This window comes from Rattus norvegicus, chromosome 8, assembly GCF_021556685.1.
Source record: "Rattus norvegicus strain SHRSP/BbbUtx chromosome 8, alternate assembly SHRSP_T2T, whole genome shotgun sequence".
Taxonomy (NCBI): Eukaryota; Metazoa; Chordata; class Mammalia; order Rodentia; family Muridae; genus Rattus; species Rattus norvegicus.
The window spans coordinates 73,277,081-73,298,446 of NC_141541.1; the positions used below are offsets into that span (position 1 = coordinate 73,277,081).

Sequence of the window (21,366 nt, forward strand, 5' to 3'; positions counted from 1 at the left end):
ATTCCTCATTACATATTTTATAGCCAAACTTACTTTTATTGATAAAATTAATTTTTAAATGTTTAATGATATTTTCAAAATTGTGTTTAAAAATATTCAACAAGCCTGGTATAGTACACACAGCAGTGCAGTACTCAAGGCAGAGCAAGTGGATCTCTGTGACTTTGAGGTCAGTCATATTCACTTAGTGAGTTCCAGCCAAGGGCTGTAGTGAGACCCTGTCTCAAAGAGAGTTCAGCAGATTATAGTCACTCCATTAAACAGACTGAGCAGCAAAAGTTGTGAAATGCTGCTGTTTTGGTGTGTAGTACATTATTTTTTATCTTCTTTTACTCTTAGCTTTTCCATTTATCATTTTTAAATATTTTTTAAAGATTTATTTATTTATTATATGTAAGTCCACTATAGCTGTCCTCAGACACACCAGAAGAGGGCATTGGATCTCATCACAAATGGTTGTGAGCCACCATGTGGTTGCTGGGAATTGAACTCAGGACCTCTGGAAGAGCAGCCAGTGCTCTTAACCACTGAGCCATCTCTCTAACCCCTCCATTTATCATTTAAAAGAATCCTTAATATGTTAAACTAATTGAAAATATTTCTTTCTAGGATGCAGCTGTCACAATGTACATTTAAATTAGAAATGTCATTTATCTTAAAAATTTGTATTTATCAACCTGATAACTTAAAATGTTTACTTTTCTAGCAACAGCCTTTACGGCCCAATTTAGTGGAAACTAGTTGTCCCAATATACGAATGGATCCAAAGTTATGCCCCGCTGATCCAGACTGGATAGCTTTCATTCACAGCAATGATATTTGGATATCGAACCTCGTAACCAGGGAAGAACGGAGGCTCACCTATGTGCACAATGGTAAGGCATAGCTCTGCAGCCTGGTTCTGCTGAGATGATTCGAAAGCAACATAAGCTGGGTGTTCTTCATTTTTAAGTTCAGGTGTTTAACATTTTAAAGGTGCGAGAAGGAGAATGCATGGGCAGCCCCCCTTAGGAAAATGTATGGTCAGCTCCCCTTAGATAACGCCACTCTTAGCCATTTTCAAGCACACAGAGCACCTCTGCCATGCTTGTTCTTTAGGCCTAGAAGGACAGCCACCAGTCCCCTTAAACCCTTCTCATTAAAACAAAAAAAAAATTTTTTTTTTCGAGACAGGGTATCTCTGTGTAGCCCTGGCTGTCCTGGAATTCTCTCTGTAGACCAGGCTGGCTTCAGAGATCCATCTGCCTCTGTATCCTGAGTGCTGGGATTAAAGGCATGGTCTACCACCACTCAGCCATTACATGAAATTTTGATTTTAAAAATATTAGATTTGTTTGGAGGATACAAACAGAAAAAACAGTTACACATCTTCAGAACCTGTCTGAAAACAACCTCCCAGTTTTTGAGAGCCTGCTTAGCTGTTACTGTTGTAATAGGAAAAGTGGAATGTAGAATCATGTGCACTGTGGAAATATTTAAGGAGGCTTTGTTGAGTGACAAATGGAGTCTGAGGTAAGAGGAATTCAAGTTCAATGCTGTCTTAGTCAGGGTTTACTGCTGTGAACAGACACCATGACCAAGGCAACTCTTATAAGGACAACATTTAATTGGGGCTGGCTTATAGGTTCAGAGGCTCAGTCCATTATCATCAAGGTAGGAAGCATGGCAGCATCCAGAACAGGCATGGTACAGGCAGAGCTGAGAGTTCTACATCTTGTTCAGAAGGCAAACAGGAGAAGACTGGCTTCGAGGAAGCTACGATGAGGGTCTTTTTAAAGCCCGTGCCCATAATGACACACTTCCTGCAACAAGGCCACACCTCCTGAGAGTGTCATTCCCTGGGCCAAACGTATACAAACCATCACAAATGCTGTCTCAAAAAACAACAGCTGGGCACATTGCCGCCTTTAATTCTAACACCTGGCAGGAAGAGGCAGGCAGATCTCTGCATTCGAGGTCAGCCTCGTCTACAGAACAGTCAGGAATACATAGTGAGACCCTGTCTCAAAAACAACAACAAAACCAAAAGTTCCCAATGGCAGAACTTGACTTTACCGCAAATTGATTGCTGGACTGAGTACACATGGAAGAAGTAATGTGTGGGAAAGAAGGCCCTCCTGTAGCTGCCACCATTTTCTCCATCCTCAGGCTCTCCGACAATGTGTGGGTCATTCTCTACACATCTCACTCATGTGTTATGTGCAGTTAGGGCTGTGATAACTGTGTCTGTAAAGGACACACACAGACATTTGTGATGTTACCATTGGTCATTCCCTAAGCAATATAGTGTAGCAGCCATGTGCATTGTCTACAGTGTAAGTAAGTAATGTCACTAAGTCTACATGAGAATGCAGCTGGGGCCTGGGGAAGCACTGTGATGTTTATATAAAGAGACTTAGGCATTTGCAACGTGTGATATTTGAGTAGGTCTTGAAGGAACCAACCTTTAGTGACTGTAGAGGAGAATGGTAGCAACAGTGCAGACTAACAGTGGCGATGCTGACCAACGAGCCGCAAAGCAAATGACTAAGAGCAGAGTAGAGTGAGTCAGTTGTGGACTACTGGAGTACCAAGAGAAGTGGTAGTTGGGAAAACTCAGAGGATGAGCTGAGCTGACCTTAAGCGATGTCTGTGTGTTAGCGAAGTAGTACAGAAAGGGGGCTGTGAGAAAGGTCTTACTCTGAAGGTGCTGGGGCACTCAGTTGTCCAGGCCTGGCAGGGTCAGTGGAGGGCTCTTCAGCAGTTGAGCCAGGAGGCTATGGTTGTGCTGGATATAAATAGTTTTGGATACTACTGACTGCAACACCCAGGCTTGGCAGCTGCCATTACTGGACTCATGTGATGCAATGTTGGAGGACAGCATAGAGAGAAAGGAATAGGGACAAGTGTTGGAAAAGTACACATTTTGGTGTTTCTTGAGTTTCCTTTAACACCAGGAAGTGAGAAGAATGTTCAATAGCAGCTAGTTAATGAATCTGTTGAAAATTGAAGCCATTTTCTATGCTGTTAACAAACACTGATCAGTATATACCCAGGATATACCCAGTATATACCCAGGATATACCCAGTATATACTGTATTTGAGACTGGGACTGCATAGCTCTCACAAAACTGTAAGTAAGGCATGTTAAAGTCTTTGGGTTTTTTGGTTTTTTTTTTTTTTTTTTTTTTTTTTTTTTGAGACATGCTCTCTCTTTGTTTTTATAGCCCTGGTTGTCCTAGAACTTGCTATGTAGAGTAGAACTCTAGAGATCTGCCTGCCTCTGCATCCCAAGTGCACTGATAGTGTGTGTACCACTATGCCTGGATTTCTTTCTTTTGTAAAATGATTTTCCACAGAGAATTTTGTGAAGATTAGCAGAATTTAAAGTAGAAAATTGTAGAGGATGTTACAGTTTTTTATCATCTTTTCCTTTACTATACATATAGGTATGTGGTATATTCATTATTTCTAGTATTAGTATAGTGGATCAGAGCACAGGCAGAGAACATAGAATAATAAAACACCAGGTTATCTGAGTTTAGTGTTGGGTCCACCATTCACTAATTCTGACCCCATCACATTTGTTAATTTGCCTCCTGGTTTCTACATTTGTAAAACTATGAGCCAACTGAGTGGTCATCAGGGCCTTCACGAGTCAGTGTGTGCGGTGTTCAGACTGGTGCTGAAGCACAGGAAGGCTGGAGATGTCTCTAGAGAAAGGGGCGGGGCGGGGGGCGGGGCATGCTCAGCCTGGGTGTCAATCAATAGGTGGAGATGAAAGCTGGCCTTAGAAAGTAAATGTGGTCAGTCAAGGTCAGTGCTTGCTCTTGCTCAATATGATGGAGAAATTTATAACTCCTGGTTCCTGCCCCAGTTACCCTGTGCTAGGAAGACAAGGTGATACCAGTTACCCAGGAAGTGTGTAACTTGTAATAGTGGCAGAGATACAAGCCAGCATCCCATCCCTGTCCTCATGTCTAAAGGAGAGCAAAATGGGAAACGAAGTTGTAGTCCACATTTCAGAACGCTCTGAACACACTGTTGTCGTTAGCTTGTGCTAAAACTTGTTTGGTAGTAAAGCCTGACCCGACCGCCTTGAGAGTATTTATAAAGTTTGCCCTGCTCGGTGTGCCTTTCCTTCAGCTTGCTGCTGGATATTAGGTTACAGCCTTTCCGATTGTGGGGCTGTTTATGTAACATCAGACATCATAGATGTGCACTGTATGAAGAGACTATGAATTCCCAGAACCCAACTCAATTTGTGGATAAGGGAGCATTGGTTCTTGCTGTACATTCATCTCACACAATGTAGAATACAGATGATCAGAAACGGTAGATTAAAGCTGGGTGTACTGGCGCATGACTTTAATCCCAGCATTTTGGGAGGCAGGCGGGCAGGCAGGCCAGCCTGGTCTAAAAAGTGCGTTTGAAGATACCAGGGCTACCCAGAGGAAAAAACAAACAACAACAATAACAACAAAAACCTAAACAAACTCAAATCTTACCTGTTTGCTGGGCATAGTGGTATGTGCCTGCAGTCCAACCACTCAGGAGGCTGAAGCGAGACAATTCCTTGGAATTCAAGACTAGCCTGGGCAGCATAGTAAGACTCTCTCTTTAAAAAGGAAAATAAAATCATAAAGGCGTATCACAAAACAAAAGTGAGAGGATTGAGAAAACCAGCTGCTGGAACTGTCACACTGTTAGTAAAATGATAAACATTCGTCCTCCCAGAGTTAGACACTCACTGACCAGCCACTCTGCTTCAGATATTTGCTCAAAAGAAATGAAAGCACACGACCATGGACATTATCGTGCAAGAGTGAATGCTTATATCGTCTTTATCCACAGTCACCTAGAGCAGCCCACATGTCTGCAGAAGAATGGATGAAAAGGACCCACAGCATCACCCAGCACGGTGGTCTCCACTGTTACTCCCAGTACTCAGGAGGCAGAGGCGGGCCAGTCTCTGAGATGAGCCTATCACATAGCAAGAACAGTAATAACAGTCTTAATTACTGTTCTATAGCTGTGATGAAATGCCAGGACCAAGCCAACTTATGAAAGGAAGCATTTAATTGGGAGTTTGTGTACAGTTTCAGAGGGTTAGTCCATGATCACCATGGCGGAGAGAGTGGGACAGGCAGGCAGACATGGAGCTGGAGGAATAATAGCTGAGAGCTTGCTCATCTCTGGCCCACAAGCATGAGACGGAGAGAGACTGGGCCTGCTGTGCACTTTCGAAACCTCAAAAGCTCCCCCCCCCAGTGACATACCTCCAATAAGACCACACTTCCTAATCCTTCCCAAACAGTTCCACTAACTAGGGACCAAGCATTCAAACCTGGGGATCTATACTGGAGACCATTCTCATTTAAACCATCCCATTGTCTGTAAAAAAAATCCATAGTGTCAATGGACTATTACTTACCAAGCAGGAACTAAGAACTGACAAATGTCAAAACATTCATGATTTTCAATAACAAAGCACATTAAATTATACTGTAAACATTTTGCCAGGATACAAAATCTTACATAATAATGGCTTTGTGATTTATTTGTTTAGGTATTTATTGGTGCTAAGTGTACTAGAACCAAGACATGCTGGGCTCTACCAGTGACATACCACAGCGGGATGAGACAGATTTGCCCAAGGTCTTATGTTAGGTAAATGGTGAAGCCTAGATTTGAATTCATTGTTTAGCTCCACAATTTACCACTATCCTCAGCTACCTTTCTTTAGAAGTGAAGGAAGCATTTTTCTCTGTTCTATTGCAAAAAGAGAGTTCAGGGGATAATTTGCCTTTTGTTTGTCCAGAGCTAGCCAGCATGGAAGAGGATCCCAGGTCAGCCGGGGTTGCCACCTTTGTTCTTCAAGAAGAATTTGACAGATATTCTGGCTACTGGTGGTGTCCACAAGCCGAAAGAAGTAAGCAAGTTCAAAGTAGTGTGTTACAGGTCACTTGTAAGTATTAATGGGTTTGTCTGGAGATTGGCTGAGTACACAGAGCTTAAAGCTGGAGCAGTAAGTTAAAATGTAATGACTAAGCCCTACTAGTAGCTATTCAGAAACAATCCCCACATGAATTCTAGAAGAGACGGTTACATTCCGCCTCAGCACCTCACGTGCTCCTTGCTGGTTTTTCAGCAAGAAAAAACCTGGCCTGTGTAAGGTCAAGCAGAATTATAGCAAGATCCACAAAATGACTGAGCAGCAACCACATGGACAGATGAATGTGTGTGAATGACTGACTGAGAGGTCCACACAACCTAACACAGCTCAGTGAGGAATTCACTTACGATCACATATCTTTTATAGACAAAATGAGAAACACAATTTGTGGAGCAATATTTCTTAGGTATTATGCTTCAATACGTTCTTCTCTGCTTCGTCTTTTTATTTTTTAAGATTTATTTACTCTTAATTCTGTGTGTGTGCGTTTTCCTGCATGTATGTAAATATACAAAGGACAGAAGAAGGGATCAGATCTTAGGAACTGGAGTCACAGATGGTTGTCAGCTGCTACATGGGTGCTAGAGACCCAGCTGGGTTCTCTGGAAGAGCAGCTGTCTTCTGCTAGGAACCAGTAATAAATCTTATGACATAACTGCTGTCTATAGCTAGCAGTTTGAATATTTCTTCCGAGGACAATAAAAATACATATTTTAGTCCATGTCTTAGATTTGGACTTTTATTTTAAAATGTAGACGTTTGACCATATAATTATACAGAACAATATCTTATACAAACCACTCAATATAACTAAACTTTTAGCATTTTATAGGAAATATGTATTATTAAATAATTCAAAATATAAGATATGTCAAAATCCTTCAAGGTGTTTCCCCTGTATATATGCATATAGGTATATATATATTTTTTTTTTTCTCTTTTCTTTTTTTCGGAGCTGGGGACCGAACCCAGGGCCTTGCGCTTGCTAGGCAAGCGCTCTACCACTGAGCTAAATCCCCAACCCCCGGTATATATATTTTTAACTACACCACACAGTTACATTCTTTTTCCTCCCAAAAAGATAAACTTTAAGTTCTAATAAAAGGGACTTGGAAGTCACTAGAAGATGCAAAAGAATTCAGTTGTATTGAATGATTAATGTCAATGGTCTTGCTCTGTATAATTGTGGCAAAACATTTACATTTTAAAATAAAATGTCCAAATCTCAGATATGACTTTTAAATATTTTTTTTCATGTTCCATTAAAAAAGTATTCAAACTTTTAGCTGTAAACCAGTAATAAGGCCTACGTACACAAAGACACACATTCACCACAGTGAATAAATAAATATAGTTAAAAATTTGTTTTGAAGGCAGAACAGGCTGGAAGTGCAGCCCCATGGTAGACTGCCAGCCTAGCATATTCAAGGACCTGAATTTATTAATCCCTACCGCCACTGATGCAGTCTAATGCATAAATTACTTCCCTCAGTGAAATGCCTAGTTTTAGAAGGAATTGTGAGCAGAATGTCCTATAATAATTATTCTAAATTTCTAATACCTAAATTCCTTTTAAGCTCCTAGTGGTGGTAAAATTCTTAGAATTCTCTATGAAGAAAACGATGAATCTGAGGTGGAGATTATTCATGTTACATCCCCCATGTTGGAAACAAGAAGGGCAGATTCCTTCCGGTACCCTAAAACAGGTACGGTATTCCAGTGCTCTGTTTATTCACTTCCTCCTCTACTGCTGGCTCATGCTGGTAGCCCAGTGCTTGGAAGCCTGTGTCAGCATGGAGGCTGTCAGGAGTTCCAGGCCAGACTGGGCTACAAGATGAGCCCTTGTCTCAAAACCAATCCCAAAATGTGCAGTCATTGAAGTGTGTAGTCAAGTCAACAGCTTTCGTAAGGTTTTTATTCAAGTATAACTTGGAATCTTTAGTTGCTTTCAGAGGGGGGTCTGTTCATAAAACTGGTAACTTGAGCTTAGGGAACTCAGCTAGCGGGCATCCCTCCCTGTCAAAGACTTAGGTGATTTTGTTCTTTCTAAATAGTTGGGCTTTTGTTCGTTTTGCTGTTTATAAACATTTTAATTAGAGAAATAGTAGGCAATTTCCCTTAGTTTTCATACCGACTCTTTCTAGCTTTTAGGCTTTTTTGTTTTGCTACCCATGTGAATTTGAGGGAGGTTCTAAGATGTTTGCACAATAGAGCCCAGCTGTATACAGTATTACGAACTTACACAGTCTGAAGGGCGGGGGCATGAAGAACTGGTTGGGGTGATTGTGGACATTATCATTCATGTTTCTTTCTAAAGGCACAGCAAACCCAAAGGTCACTTTCAAGATGTCCGAGATAGTTGTTGATGCTGAAGGAGGGGTAAGTGTAAGGCACTAGTGCTCTGTGTTTTGGTTGTGATGCCTGTCAAACTTGCTGAGACATTTGTGGTTCATGATTTATAGTTGACCTAATTTTCTCCCCTAAGAGAAATTCTCTCTAGGCCTGGGAAGAGGGGTATAAAGGGACCTGTGTTAAACCCCAGAATGCACATAAAATAGTTTGCCGTTGTAGTATGTGCCTGTAATCCCATCCCTGAGGCTGTGAGACAGACAGACCCTGGGGCTCTCTGACAGCCAGCTTAGCCTGCCTAATGAACTCCAGGTCAGTGAGAGACAGTGTCCCTAAAACAAGAACCTAAACCCAATTCTGAGATGTAAACAAATCATCTGGCCTCTGCACACATCTGTCACCACACAAACACACTGCATTCCTGGAGACAGTTTGGTTCTTTGCCTCCATAATTATTCAGTCACTGAAACAGTGGCTTACCTTCCGTGTTGGGCATGCATCAAATCTGTGGAGACTGAACAACCCATATTTCTCTTGTACTGCTGCTCTCTATTTGGACATGCTCACAAGATTAGTTAAGATGCGGACTTTAGCAGAGCTGGAGAGATGGCTTAGTGGGTAAGAGCATATGCTGTTCTTGTAGAAGACCCAAATTCTACTCTGAGCACCTGTGTCAGAAGGGTTGCCACTGTCTATAACTCCATATCCAGAGGAGCTAATGTCCTGTGTTGATTTCCACCAGTGCCTGCACTCATGCGTACACCCAATATAGACGCACAATACACATTCCTAAATATAAAGCTTAAAATATTTTTTAATGGGGTTGGGGATTTAGCTCAGTGGTAGAGCGCTTGCCTAGGAAGCGCAAGGCCCTGGGTTCGGTCCCCAGCTCCGAAAAAAAGAACCAAAAAAAAAATATTTTTTAAAAAGCAAATTTTCTTTCTGGACATTTTTTAAATTATTATGGTTAGGTTTCTTCTATAAAGATCTTTCTATAAGGATCTTTCTATAAAGCCTTAGCTGCCTGGAATTCTCTGTAGAACAGGCCAGCCTCTCACAAAGATGAGTCTGCCTCTGGATCCTGAGTGACTGCTGGTATTGAAGATGTGTACCACTATGCCAGCTTTAGACTCTTTTACTAAGATATTGTTTATGTACAATACAGCTCATTCATTAAAGTCTAAGGTTCAGTGGCTTTCTCTGTAGTTGCAGAATCCGGCAGCCAGAGTCTGTTTTAGAGCACTATTACCTCAGAGAGAAGCACCTCACCCTTAGCTACAAGCTCCAGTTCTAGGCATCCATGTAAACAAAATCACGCAGTATGTTGTCTGGATTCTTTGTTTAGTATTTTCAAAGTTCATCTATTTGCATCATGCATTGGAAAGTGAGTGTGTGTGTGTGTGTGTGTGTGTGTGTGTGTGTGCGCACGCGCACGCGTGGGTGTGTATGCGCACGCATGCCCATGAGAGGTAGAGAGAGATCTAACTCAGGACCTCAGTCATGCTACCATTCTACTGAGCTACGTCTCTAGCTCAGTGCTTTATTTCTTTTTCTTTTTATCTGTGTGCTGGGGACAGGAGCAGTAGATGCAAATGCATGGAGCCAGCAGTCCTTGATCAGTTTCCACTTTCTTTTTTGTTTATTTTAAAAAATTGTATGTGTGTGGGTATTTGCTTGTTTGCTTGCCTGTGTACTGTGTGTGTTTGATGGGTTTTTGGGTTGTTCATTTTTTTGTTCTTAAAAGGAAAGCTGTCATGAAGCCAGACAGTGACATGTGCTTATATTGCAGGAGGCTGAGGCAGGAGCCTCATAAGTTTGAGGCTAGCTTGGATTATGTAGTGGGACTATGTCTTTTGAGAGAAAGTGAAAAGGAAGCGTTAGAGAGAGAACCTGCTATGAATATGTGTGCACTCGGGTGTGGGTGTGCAAGTGCTTTTGAACATTTATGTTTTTATTTCTCTGGGGTGTACCTGAGACGACACTTGGGTCATGTGATAAGTCTCTTTCTAATCTTTTGTGGAGCTACCAGTCTGTTTTGAAAATTATCTTTCCACCAGCAGTACACGAGGGTTTCCGTTTCTCCACGTCATCCTAATAGCTGTCACTGTCCGTGTTATTTGTCACAGCTATCTACTTAGAAGCCATAGCTCACGGGGCTACATTTTCCTATGGCTAATGCTCCCGATGTTTATTGGCTACTTAACGTGGTTTCTTTGAAGAGCTAACTATTCAGATCCTTTGACCATTTTTTAAAATTTACTTATTTTTTAATTGTGTTTGATAAACTTTTAAAAGAAAAAGGTTTGCCTATAGAGTCCATTTCGTTAATATATTGTACAAATATAGGGACTTAAGGACTATCACTTCTAGATTCTAAACCTAAAGTGAGCAAAACTTGAGCCTGTCAATTATTGTCAATGGCTTTGTTAGAAAAAACCCTAAGGAAGACTTTGAGATCATGTCAGTGGCCGTCCTGGAGTTTTCCTGACTGCTGGCTTTGCTTTACTGTTCACTTCAGACCTTTTAAGTGCTTGTCTGAAAAGATGATGATGTAAGTAGACTAGACTAGTGAGTGCGTTATTTTCTGCCTTCTATAACTATATTCCCTTTTCTTCCTACCAGATTATAGATGTCATAGATAAAGAACTGGTTCAACCTTTCGAGATTCTGTTTGAAGGAGTTGAATATATTGCCAGAGCTGGATGGACTCCAGAGGGAAAATAGTGCGTATGTTAAATTGTCACTAAATTACAACTAGTTTAGGATCCAGAGTTTAAAATGCCAGTGCTGTAGGCTTTACCTTCCCATGTAACTCGGCACTATGTTATTTCTGCTCAGGCCTTTCCCTGAACTCAGTGAATGTGCAGATGTGTAAGCATAACTATACACCATTGTGATTATAGGAATAATTTTTTAAAGATCTGTCTTTAAAAAAACAATAAATAGGATTGATAGGTACCAAGGGAGAGAGCAGAAGGTTATTCATTTCTAAGACCTTGCTGTATTCTTTATTTCTCCTTGTTCCTTTGAACAGTGCCTGGTCCATCCTTCTAGACCGTTCCCAGACTCACCTGCAGATAGTTCTGATCTCCCCTGAGTTATTCATCCCGGTAGAAGATGATGCCATGGACAGACAGAGACTCATAGAGTCAGTTCCTGACTCCGTGACACCGCTGATCATCTATGAAGAAACAACAGACATCTGGATAAACGTATGCATTTCTGTTTCTTGAACTTGGTTATACATTTTGTCAGGATACTCAGGCAGGTGGACTTCTATAACAAGCTAGCAAAATGTATCCTTGAGTTCAAAAGAATGATGGTTCCAGAATGGAGTAGTTTGTAGCAGAAAGTGGCAGCTCAGGAGTGACTGTAGATGTGGCCCTGCACATACAGGGTAGTGAGCCCATCTCAGCTCCGGTGTCTGTGCTTCTGAGAAGACCTTAAAGAGCTGTGTCTAGAAACTACCTTCTAAGCTGACAAACTATACCAAATATACTAGTTTTACATTTTAACATAAAAATTAGATATAAAATAAAAACATTTCTCTGTTTCTCTAGTTGAAAGTAGACTTCCTGCAATTCACTCAGAACAGATGAGATCTGTTTTCCTTCTGCTATTAGAATATTTCTCTCTGGGAAACAAAAGTAAGGGTGTTGTTCTCCTCGCCTGGGTAGGAGATTTACACTGCTGTGGGAGCTTATGTGCTTCAGAGAGTGCAGAGACAGAAAGGAGCAGCCTTGGTCATGGTGTTCCTTTTGCTTTCTGCCGCCATTTGAGACGCTTACCTCCCAGCGTGTGAAATGTTTGTCTGAAGTAAAATAAGTGTAGAAGGCCAGGCAGAAGCCTAGTATGGCTAAGTGCAGCTGCGCTCGCACTACCCTGACGTTGGTTATCTGTGCAGTGTGTTTACTGATGCACATAGTAAAGTAAGCTGTTCATTTTGCAGATCCACGATATCTTTCATGTTTTTCCTCAAACTCATGAAGATGAAATTGAGTTTATTTTTGCCTCTGAATGCAAAACAGGTTTTCGTCATCTGTATAAAATCACATCCATTTTAAAGGAGAGCAAATACAAACGGTCCAGTGGTGGACTCCCTGCCCCAAGTAAGACCTTCCTTATTTGTGTACCTATTGTCTTTGTATTTCATTTGTTCTGTATATCTGCATCATAGAGCAAGGATGTGCAGATCAGGAGTCAGTTCTGTCCTACTGTGGGAGTTTCAAAGATCCAACTCAGGGTAGCAGAATTGATGTCTTTACCCACTGAGCCATCTCACCAGCCATAATGTCCTTTTTATATTCTTGATAAGCATCAGGACTTGCTTCAGTAAACTTACATATATTAACTGAAATACAGGTCTGTGCATGCAGAAAACAGCAAATTCTCAATGCATATACAAGAAGTTATTAATAGTGGGTAATCTCTGAGTGATTAGAATACCTATTTTTTTTCCAATGTGGAAAGGTTTAATGAGAGAAGAAGAGTAGAAGAAGAGAGGAGTAGAGGCCAGCCATGAGCCCGAGGAGGGAAGGGGGAAGAAGAATGGGGAGAGAAGGGACAGGGGCGAAGAGGGGAAAAGGAAAAGAACAAGGAGCAAGAGCAGAATACCTATTTTTATGATGCTTTTGCTTTGGTTACAACTTTTAGTTTATTTAAAATGAGCCCACATATGCTTGCTTTGGCAGCGCATATACTAAAATTGGGAGAAAAAGGAACTCCATGTTATTTTTATATTTAAATAACTTTAAAAAAAAAAAGACATGGTCTCACTATGTAGGTCTGGTTGGCCTAGAACTCATTATGCAAACCAGGCTGGCCTCAAACTCACAGAGATATGCCTGTCTCTGCCTCCCAAGTAAAAGCTACTACACTAGGCTTTAAAAACTTACAAAACAAAACTAATACAGGGATACTAGAGAGAGGGCCGGAGGTTAAGAGCACTTCCTGTTCTTGCAGAGAGCCCAGATTCTGTCCCCAGCTCCCACATGGCAGCTCACAACCACCCATGGCTCCAGTTCCAGGGGATCCATGGTGTCTTCTGTCTTCCATGGACAATGACCAGGCATACATGTGGTGCACATACATATTTGCAGGAGTTCATGCATACACATACAAAACAATAAATAAATCTTTTAAAACTATATATTTAAAAAAGCTCATCAAACTACATATATACCTATATACGTGTATATATGCCATATATACATATTTGTTTACCCAGCATTCTCGATGGATACCTGGTTCTTGATGGTTACTTGCTTCATATGACACTGCTGTGACCATGTATGCTCTTTCCATTGTTTTGGGAATGGCTACCAGAATGTCAATGCATGAGTCATATATTCTATTTAATTTTCATCATTAGCAAACGGATGGTAAGGGTTACACTTTTTTATATTCCTGATAGCAATACGCAGGGGCTTTCGTTTCTTCGTGGTTTTGTTTGTTTATTTTTGGGGATATGTTTATTTAGTTTCTACATATATGAACCTTTTGCCTGCATATATGCCTGGTGCTTGTAGCAGTCAGAGGAAGGAATAGATATCCTGGAGCTGGAGTTACAGATAGTTACAAGCCACCATGTAGGTTCTAGGAACCAAACCCGGGTCCTGTGTAAGGACAAGTGCTCTCAACTGCTGAGCTGTCTCTGCAGCCCCTGGGTTTGGTTTGGTTTGGTTTTCAAAGACAGAATTGCATTCTGTAGTTCAGGTTTCTTTCCAGTTCTTCACAGCCCTGTCTCATCCCCTCTCTCCTGTGCAGACATTACGGATGTGTGCCACTACACACGCCAAGTTTTATTTCTTTACATCCTTGACAGCACTTTTTAGTTTCTGTCTTCTTGCTTTTGTGTGTATATGTTTTATATTTCTTTTTTGTTGCGAATCTACTTTTTTTTATCTTGATTTTCTCAAGACAGGATCTCACTATGTAGCCCTAGCCATTCCAGAACTCACTCTGTAGACCAGGCCGGCCTTGAACTCACGGAGATCGCCTGCCTCTGCCTCCTGAGTACTGGGATTAAAGGTGTGCATCTCCACACTTAGCTGTGGTTTTTCGGTTTTGTTTTGTTTTTTAATAGCTACTCTAATAAATGTAAAGCGGCATTTTCCATTTGTGTTCTTTCTTTTCATACACATGCCCGCCATGCTAGAAACAGCTTTAGACCGTGTCACTGAGTTACATCCCTAGTTCTCTTTGGGTTTTAGTTTGAGACAGGCCAAGATGATGACTGAGTAACTGGCCTCACACATGTCACCAAGCCAGCCTGAAGAGGCATCCCATGGTTTTAGCACAGGTTCCTTAATGGTGAGGATTATTAAGTACTCTCCATGTGAGTATTGGGCATTTGTATATCCTGTTATGAGAAATACTTATTTAAATCCTTTGGATGCTTAGATTTTTCTGAATGGTTTTTTAATTACTGGCATTTGGGGAGCAGTGAGCTTGAGTCCAACCAAGTAAATATTATATATGTTCTTTTCTTTAAAGATGGACCAGGCTTATATATATCCCAAACAGAGAGTTTCTTTCCATGAGCTTCAGCTTGGCTTACTAGTTCCTCTGTTGCTCTTACACAGGAAGAAGGAGCAAGGAACTAAGACAATTCTTCTGAAGCAATAATGTATCTTAAAATCTGTTATCACTCAGTGAACACCACCTCAGGATGAGGTCCCTGCTGCCAGTCAGCACCTCTTTGCTGATGATGCTTGGCCAAGTGTGTCTATGTGTGTATGTCTGTGTGTGTCTATGTGTGTGTGTCTGTGTGTGTGTGTGTGTGTGTGTGTGTGTGTGTGTATGTGTGTGTGTGATGTATATTTTTTAATTGCTTCTTCTCAGGTTTTTTGACTTTGTGTGTTCACGGGTTTTTTTTTTTTTTCTTTCTCCTTTCTTTTTCTCTGTCATAGCTGTGATGTGAAACTCTTGTTGTTTCATGGTGATGTGCTGTAATAAATAATACTCCATTTCCCTTTATAAAAAATCAAGCTACATTTCTGTATCTTAAAAAAATAAGGTTGATTTCTTTTTTTTTTTTTTTTTTTCTTTTTTTCAGAGCTGGGGACCAAACCCAGGGCCTTGCGCTTGCTAGGCAAGCACTCTACCACTGAGCTAAATCCCCAACCCCATAAGGTTGATTTCTTTTTTTTTTCTTTTTTTTTTTATTTATTTATTCATTTATTTATTATAAGTACACTGTAGCTGTCTTCAGATACACCAGAAGAGGGCATCAGATCTCCTTACAGATGGTTGTGAGCCACCATGTGGTTGCTGGGAATTGAACTCAGGACCTCTGGAAGAGCAGTCAGGTGCTCTTAACCGCTGAGCCATCTCTCCAGCCCATAAGGTTGATTTCTTAACTCACCATCCTTAGCTGTTGCTCTATAGCTGAAAGATAGAAGTGGTTTTCATTTTTAAATTTCTTCCTTAGCCCTCTGAGGAGGTCCCATCCAGACAGACTCTTAGGCAGGCACATGGGGCATTTGACATTAGTGTGGATAAAATAACCAATTTTGGCAAATGAAAATAATTATATTAAAATTTTTCTTTTTTAAAGTGGTTTGTTGCATTTCCAGAACAAATGTCTTGTCAGCTTAGTAAACCTCCATGTACTCCTGATCAGTGTCCAAGAAGGCAGGTCCTGTCTCTCCGACTCCACCGTACGGCTCTATTTTGGTTGGAAGCAGTGGCACACTCCTTTGTTTCTAGCCCTGAGGAGGCAGGAGTGGGTGCATCTCTGTGAGTTCTGGAACAGTTCTTGCTATACATAGCCAATTCCAGAGCAGCCAAGTTACATAGTAAGACTCTGCCTCAAAGGATGTATTTTTTTTGTTTTTACACTTTTTGCATGAGTTTTTGTTTTGGGGTTTTGTTTTTTGTTTTTTCATCATTCTTGAATATTTTGAAAACTCATAAGTTTGTTTTGTTGTTGGTTGTTTGTTTGACACAGGGTCTTATTGTGTAGTCCTGGCTGTTGTGGAACTCACTATGAAGACCAGGCTGGCCTCAAACTTGCAGAGATCCACCTGCCCTTGCTTCCCAAGTCCTAGGACCAAAAGTGTGTGCCACCATGCCTAGCTGGGTTTTCTAGCTGTAATTTTTAGTAACTATTTGAAACAACTAAATACCATTTAGTACAATATGCCGAATATTGTCTTTATCTAGTTCCAAAATATTTTCATTACCTCAAACATTGATGATACTGTTTTTGTTTTATTGTAGTCTTTTGGAGAAGACAGTTTAGAAAACTTTTCTACATTGTTTCATTTGCTTATGATCTGGAATAAAGTACTACATTTTGATTGTATTCATCTTCAGGTGATTTCAAGTGTCCCATCAAAGAGGAAATAGCAATCACCAGTGGTGAATGGGAAGTACTTGGCCGTCATGGATCTAACGTATGTCTTTTTATTCTACCGATGTTTGCTCAACCTCTGCTCTGCCTCTACAGTACAGAAAAATGAATGATGCAGTGCGTGCGTGCGTGCGTGCGTGCGTGCGTGCGTGCGTGCGTGCGTGTGTGTGTAGGACCCCAGTGGTGTTTTACAATATTGAGTTAGGGCCTAAAGGAATGAAAGTTATTACAAAGGAAGAATGTTAGTTTAATCAGGGTGTGGTGGCACACCCCTTTACTTACAGCATTTGGGAGGCAGAAGCAGGTGAATCTCTGTGAGGTTGAGGCCAGCCTGGTCTGCATAGCAAGCTTCAGATACCCAGGGCTATATAGTAAGACCCTGCTTTTAAAAAGATATATTTTAAATTATAAAGCTTACCTATTTTATGGCTATAGTCATAAGATACATTCTAGTTACTAAAGAGTGCCATTTTTTGTGTATGGGTTTTGCTTGTATGTATGGTGCGTGTGGAGGCCAGAAGAGTGTGTCAGATCCCCCACAACTGGAGGCCAGAAAACAGTTGTTAGCTCCATGCAACTACTGAGAGCAGAACTGAAGTCCGTGGGCGAGCCCCAGTGCTTTGAAGCACAGCCATCATTCCAGCCCAAGACCACTATTTGTAGATATATTATTGCCATTTAGTGAGGAAACAATTTGTATGTTTAGAGTTTAACAAAGTCATGAGTTAGCAAATAACCTGAAAATTATTTTTAGATATGGTAGACTGTTCATGTTTTTAATTGGAAATTTAGCATTCCTGAGGTAGATGTTTTCTTTCATTTACCTGTTATCTCACAGATTTAACCTTTTTAGCTTAGGTTAACAGAGGTGAGCTCTGCGCTGAGCATGTGGCTTTCCCTAACACCTCAGTGAGAGCATTTGCTTGTGAGTTGCTAGGTCACCACTAAGGATTAGACTCAGCCTGAAGACACTGGGCAGGTGCTGTAGGCACCTTGTGTTCTTATTTTGGGACTGAGTTTTTCTTACTAAGTTTGTGGGTTGGCCTTGAACTTCACTCTGTAGAGTAGACAGGCCATGAATCTCATTGTGGAATTCTAGGTTCTGATAATAAAAATTGTGCTGAGGTAAGTTTCCTGAGCTGTCGAGATATCTCAGTAGGTGAAGGCACTTGTTGCTGAACCTCACAGTCGGAGTTGCATTCCTGGAGCCTACATGGTAGAAGGGCAGGTGTGACTCCCTCATTTTGTCCTCTGTTTGCCACATGCATGCTATGCCACACTTACACACGCATGAACGCATGCAGACTTCTCACAGCTACAAAGCTTTGAGGCTTCAGCTCATGTGACTCTTACAGTTGAAATGATTCAGAGTGTGGTCCCAGAGCAAGAATAGAGTGTGTCAATTAGGAGGGACCATGTTAGAAACACAGACTTAGCTGACCGCAGTCCTCAGATTGTGGTGGTAGGACCCACCCATCAGTTCAGTATCCCTAGAGAGTCTAATCCTGCTGGGTAGAAGTTCTGACTTGACACAGAGAACAAAGACTTGCATGAGGAGTAAGGACAATAGGGGGCCTGAGTCCCTGCAGTAAAAATAGCCCTGACCTTCTAGAGAGATAACACTTGCCTGGGGGATTCTCCAGTGTTTGGTTCCTACAGCAACTGTGTTAATCTAAGGGCAGATGCGCCTACATTAAAAAGTTAATAATGGTGGCTGGAGAGATGGCTCAGTGGTTAAGGGTACTGACTGCTCTTCCAGAGGTCCTGAGTTCAATTCCCAGCAACCACATGGTGGCTCACATTCATCTGTAATGGGATCTGGTGCCCTCTTCTGGTGTGTCTGAAGACAGCTACAGTGTACTTATATATAATAAATAAATAAATCTTTAAAAAAATAAGAAGTTAATAATGAAGGGTGTGTGGGTATGTGTGCGAGAGACAGACATTTAAAATCGCCTTCATTTCTATGAAGCATTTTAAATTCTAACACATTTTCAGTAGACTAGTAGACTATTCTTAAAGTAACAATGAAAGAAAACCATTTCTTTAGCTTGTTGTCATTTGCATAGAATATTGAGTAAATTCTTTTCTAGATTGTCACCTAAAGGATCTTCTCCAGGACTGGGTATACTGGGTCTTACCCAGTGTCAGTGCTTACAATAAATCCTATCCTTATTTGTTTATAAACCACACTGTTACTGAAGTTGGTTGGTTGCAGTTATTTCTCAACTTGATAGATAAAATGCTTTTGCAAATTTGTAGGAAAGATCTAAAAAAAAAAAGTACTAAGTTATCACAGCACTGACTACAGGAGAGAAATAAAATTAATCTTTTCTAAATGGGCAAATGAAGTTTGCATTGAGTATTTCCTGGGAGGGATTTTCTATAAGAAAATAATTGTCTTATTTTAAGGAAAGTACACAATGCACTCAGTCAGGACATTATCCCAAAATGCGTAGCTCAGCCTTTCACTACTGGGTATGATCTGTTTTTAGGCATAAGCAAAGCCAGCTCACATTACCACTGGTTTAAAAAAAAAAGCAAACAAAACAAGCCTGAGGACTCGTCGGATTCTGTTCAAAATGGGGACTGTGTTGCCGGCCTTGTCAGAACTGTGCTAGTACTAATTTGTGCTGTGACTTTTGCAGATCTGGGTTGATGAAGCCAGAAAGCTGGTGTACTTTGAAGGCACCAAAGACTCTCCTTTGGAACATCATCTGTACGTGACCAGTTATGCAAACCCTGGCGACGTGGTGAGGCTGACTGACCGTGGCTACTCACACTCCTGCTGCCTCAGCCGGGTACTGTGTTCCAGTTAGGAGAGATGCTATCATAGAAAAGCCTGTGTTCACATAGCGTTCCCTTTGAGTAATATGAAAGTTGGTGACATTGGCCCATAGAAGCCTCATCTAGGAAAAGCGCAGTGTGTTTGCATCATTTGTCAAGCTCCATTGTTCTCTTGCTCAGCATGGTGTGTGTGGGCACAGGGAAACCTTCCCTAACTTTCCTGTGGAAAGCCATTGTTGTCCTTCTTTTCTCTAGCACTGTGACTTCTTCATAAGTAAGTACAGCAACCAGAAGAGTCCACACTGCGTGTCCCTCTACAAACTCTCAAGTCCTGACGATGACCCAGTTCATAAAACAAAGGAATTTTGGGCCACCATTTTGGATTCAGCAGGTACCTGGGCTTAGCTAGGATTGGTATCACAGTGCATGTCCTGGTGTCCAGTGTCTGTGTCTCTTGGGCTATCTTCCCACTGCTCAGCCCTGCCTGACCCTGAGCCATTGAACTTCTGTTGTACCTCACTTCCTGTTCTGTCAGCTGCTGAGTGAGCTGGGTTGCCTCTCATGTGGGCAGGAGCATGTCTGGAAAGTGGATTAAGATTATGTATCCTAAACAAATAAGACCTTTTGAGCAGAAAGGGTGATGCTTTAGGGAATAACCAGTTGGCTGCTTTCTGAAAGTTTCGAGTCCTTACAGCGGCCCTCATAATAGCAGCCAGCACACTTGATTACTGTGGGAGCAAAGAGCACTGTAGAAAGACAGGCTCTTATTCTATAGCACAGGCTTGACCTCACTATGGAACTCAGGCTAGCCTGAAACTCAGCAGTCCTCATGCCTTGACCTCCTAAATACTATTATTTCAGGCATGAGCTGATCTGTTTTTCAAACACTTGCTTTCTGCATTAGTCACTTTATAAATTGCTGGGGCACAATGGCTGACAGAAACATTTATGGGAAAGGTCGTTCTGACTCATGGTACAAGGTACAGTCTGAAAAGTGGGGAGTCATGGAGCAGGGAGGGAGCTTTAGGTGACTGACAGTCACATGGTATGCACAGTTGAAAGCAGAGAGATGCAGCTCTTCTACTCCCTTGTTTCTATTCTGTCAGGGACCCCAGCCTAGAACATGTCATCCACATTAAGGGTTCTTCCCCACTTAACCACTTAACCCAGTCTAGACAGTCCTTCACAGACACAACTGAAAAGATACCTATCACAATCCCTTTTTTTAGATTTATTTTTCTTATTTTTGTTTATGTTAATGTGTGTGCCCTCCCAGCTGCCAGCCCCTACAATTTCTTACGTGTAAAGAATAGACTTGTTTTGTGTGTCTCTATCTTTAAATCTATTTTTATTTTAAGTATTTTCACTCATTACTTTTGACTAAAAGATTTAAGTATCAGTGAGGGGCTGTGGGTTCTGGAGAGATGGTTCAGCAGTTAAGAGTGCTGGCTGCCCCTCCAGAGATCCTGAGTTCAATTCCCAGTGACCACATGGTGACTCACAACCATCTGTAGTGGATCTGATGCTCTCTTCTGGTGTTCATGAAGATAGTGTGTTCGAAAACATAAAATAAGTAAATAAATCTTTTTTAAAAATGTGGGGCACAAGGACCTAAGTTCAAATCCTTAGCACCTATATAAAAGCCAGGTATAACTGTGTGTGCTTGGAATTCTGCACTGGAGAAAGGACATAGATGGATCCCAGGACCATAGTCAGCCTGGCAGAAATGGCAAGTTTCTGATGAGGGATGGTTTTGAAGCAATAGGGTAGAAATGAGGGAGGCACCTGGTGTTTTCCTTTGGTTATCACATAAGTGTGCACAGACATAGAAAGCTCCCCACTCATACCTGCGCCGCACACATAGACACTTTCTGCAGCACACACACAATAAGAAGATAGGTGTGGTAGTGTACGCCTTTAATCTTAGCACCGAAAAGA

General features: G+C 41.3%; 1 protein-coding gene across 7 annotated transcripts in view; it reads left to right on the forward strand.

Annotated features, from left to right (window-relative positions):
- Positions 1–21,366, forward strand: part of Dpp8 (dipeptidylpeptidase 8) — a 55,250-nt gene that overhangs the window by 13,835 nt on the left and 20,049 nt on the right. For 6 of the 7 annotated variants that reach the window (XM_087562087.1, XM_087562089.1, XM_087562088.1 and 3 more), the window contains 10 exon segments: positions 707–875; positions 5,802–5,912; positions 7,514–7,642; positions 8,254–8,315; positions 10,908–11,008; positions 11,320–11,497; positions 12,235–12,394; positions 16,605–16,684; positions 19,290–19,442; positions 19,684–19,819. In XM_087562087.1, coding sequence (XP_087418213.1) covers positions 707–875; positions 5,802–5,912; positions 7,514–7,642; positions 8,254–8,315; positions 10,908–11,008; positions 11,320–11,497; positions 12,235–12,394; positions 16,605–16,684; positions 19,290–19,442; positions 19,684–19,819 — 1,279 coding nt within the window. 7 annotated transcript variants of the gene reach the window in all.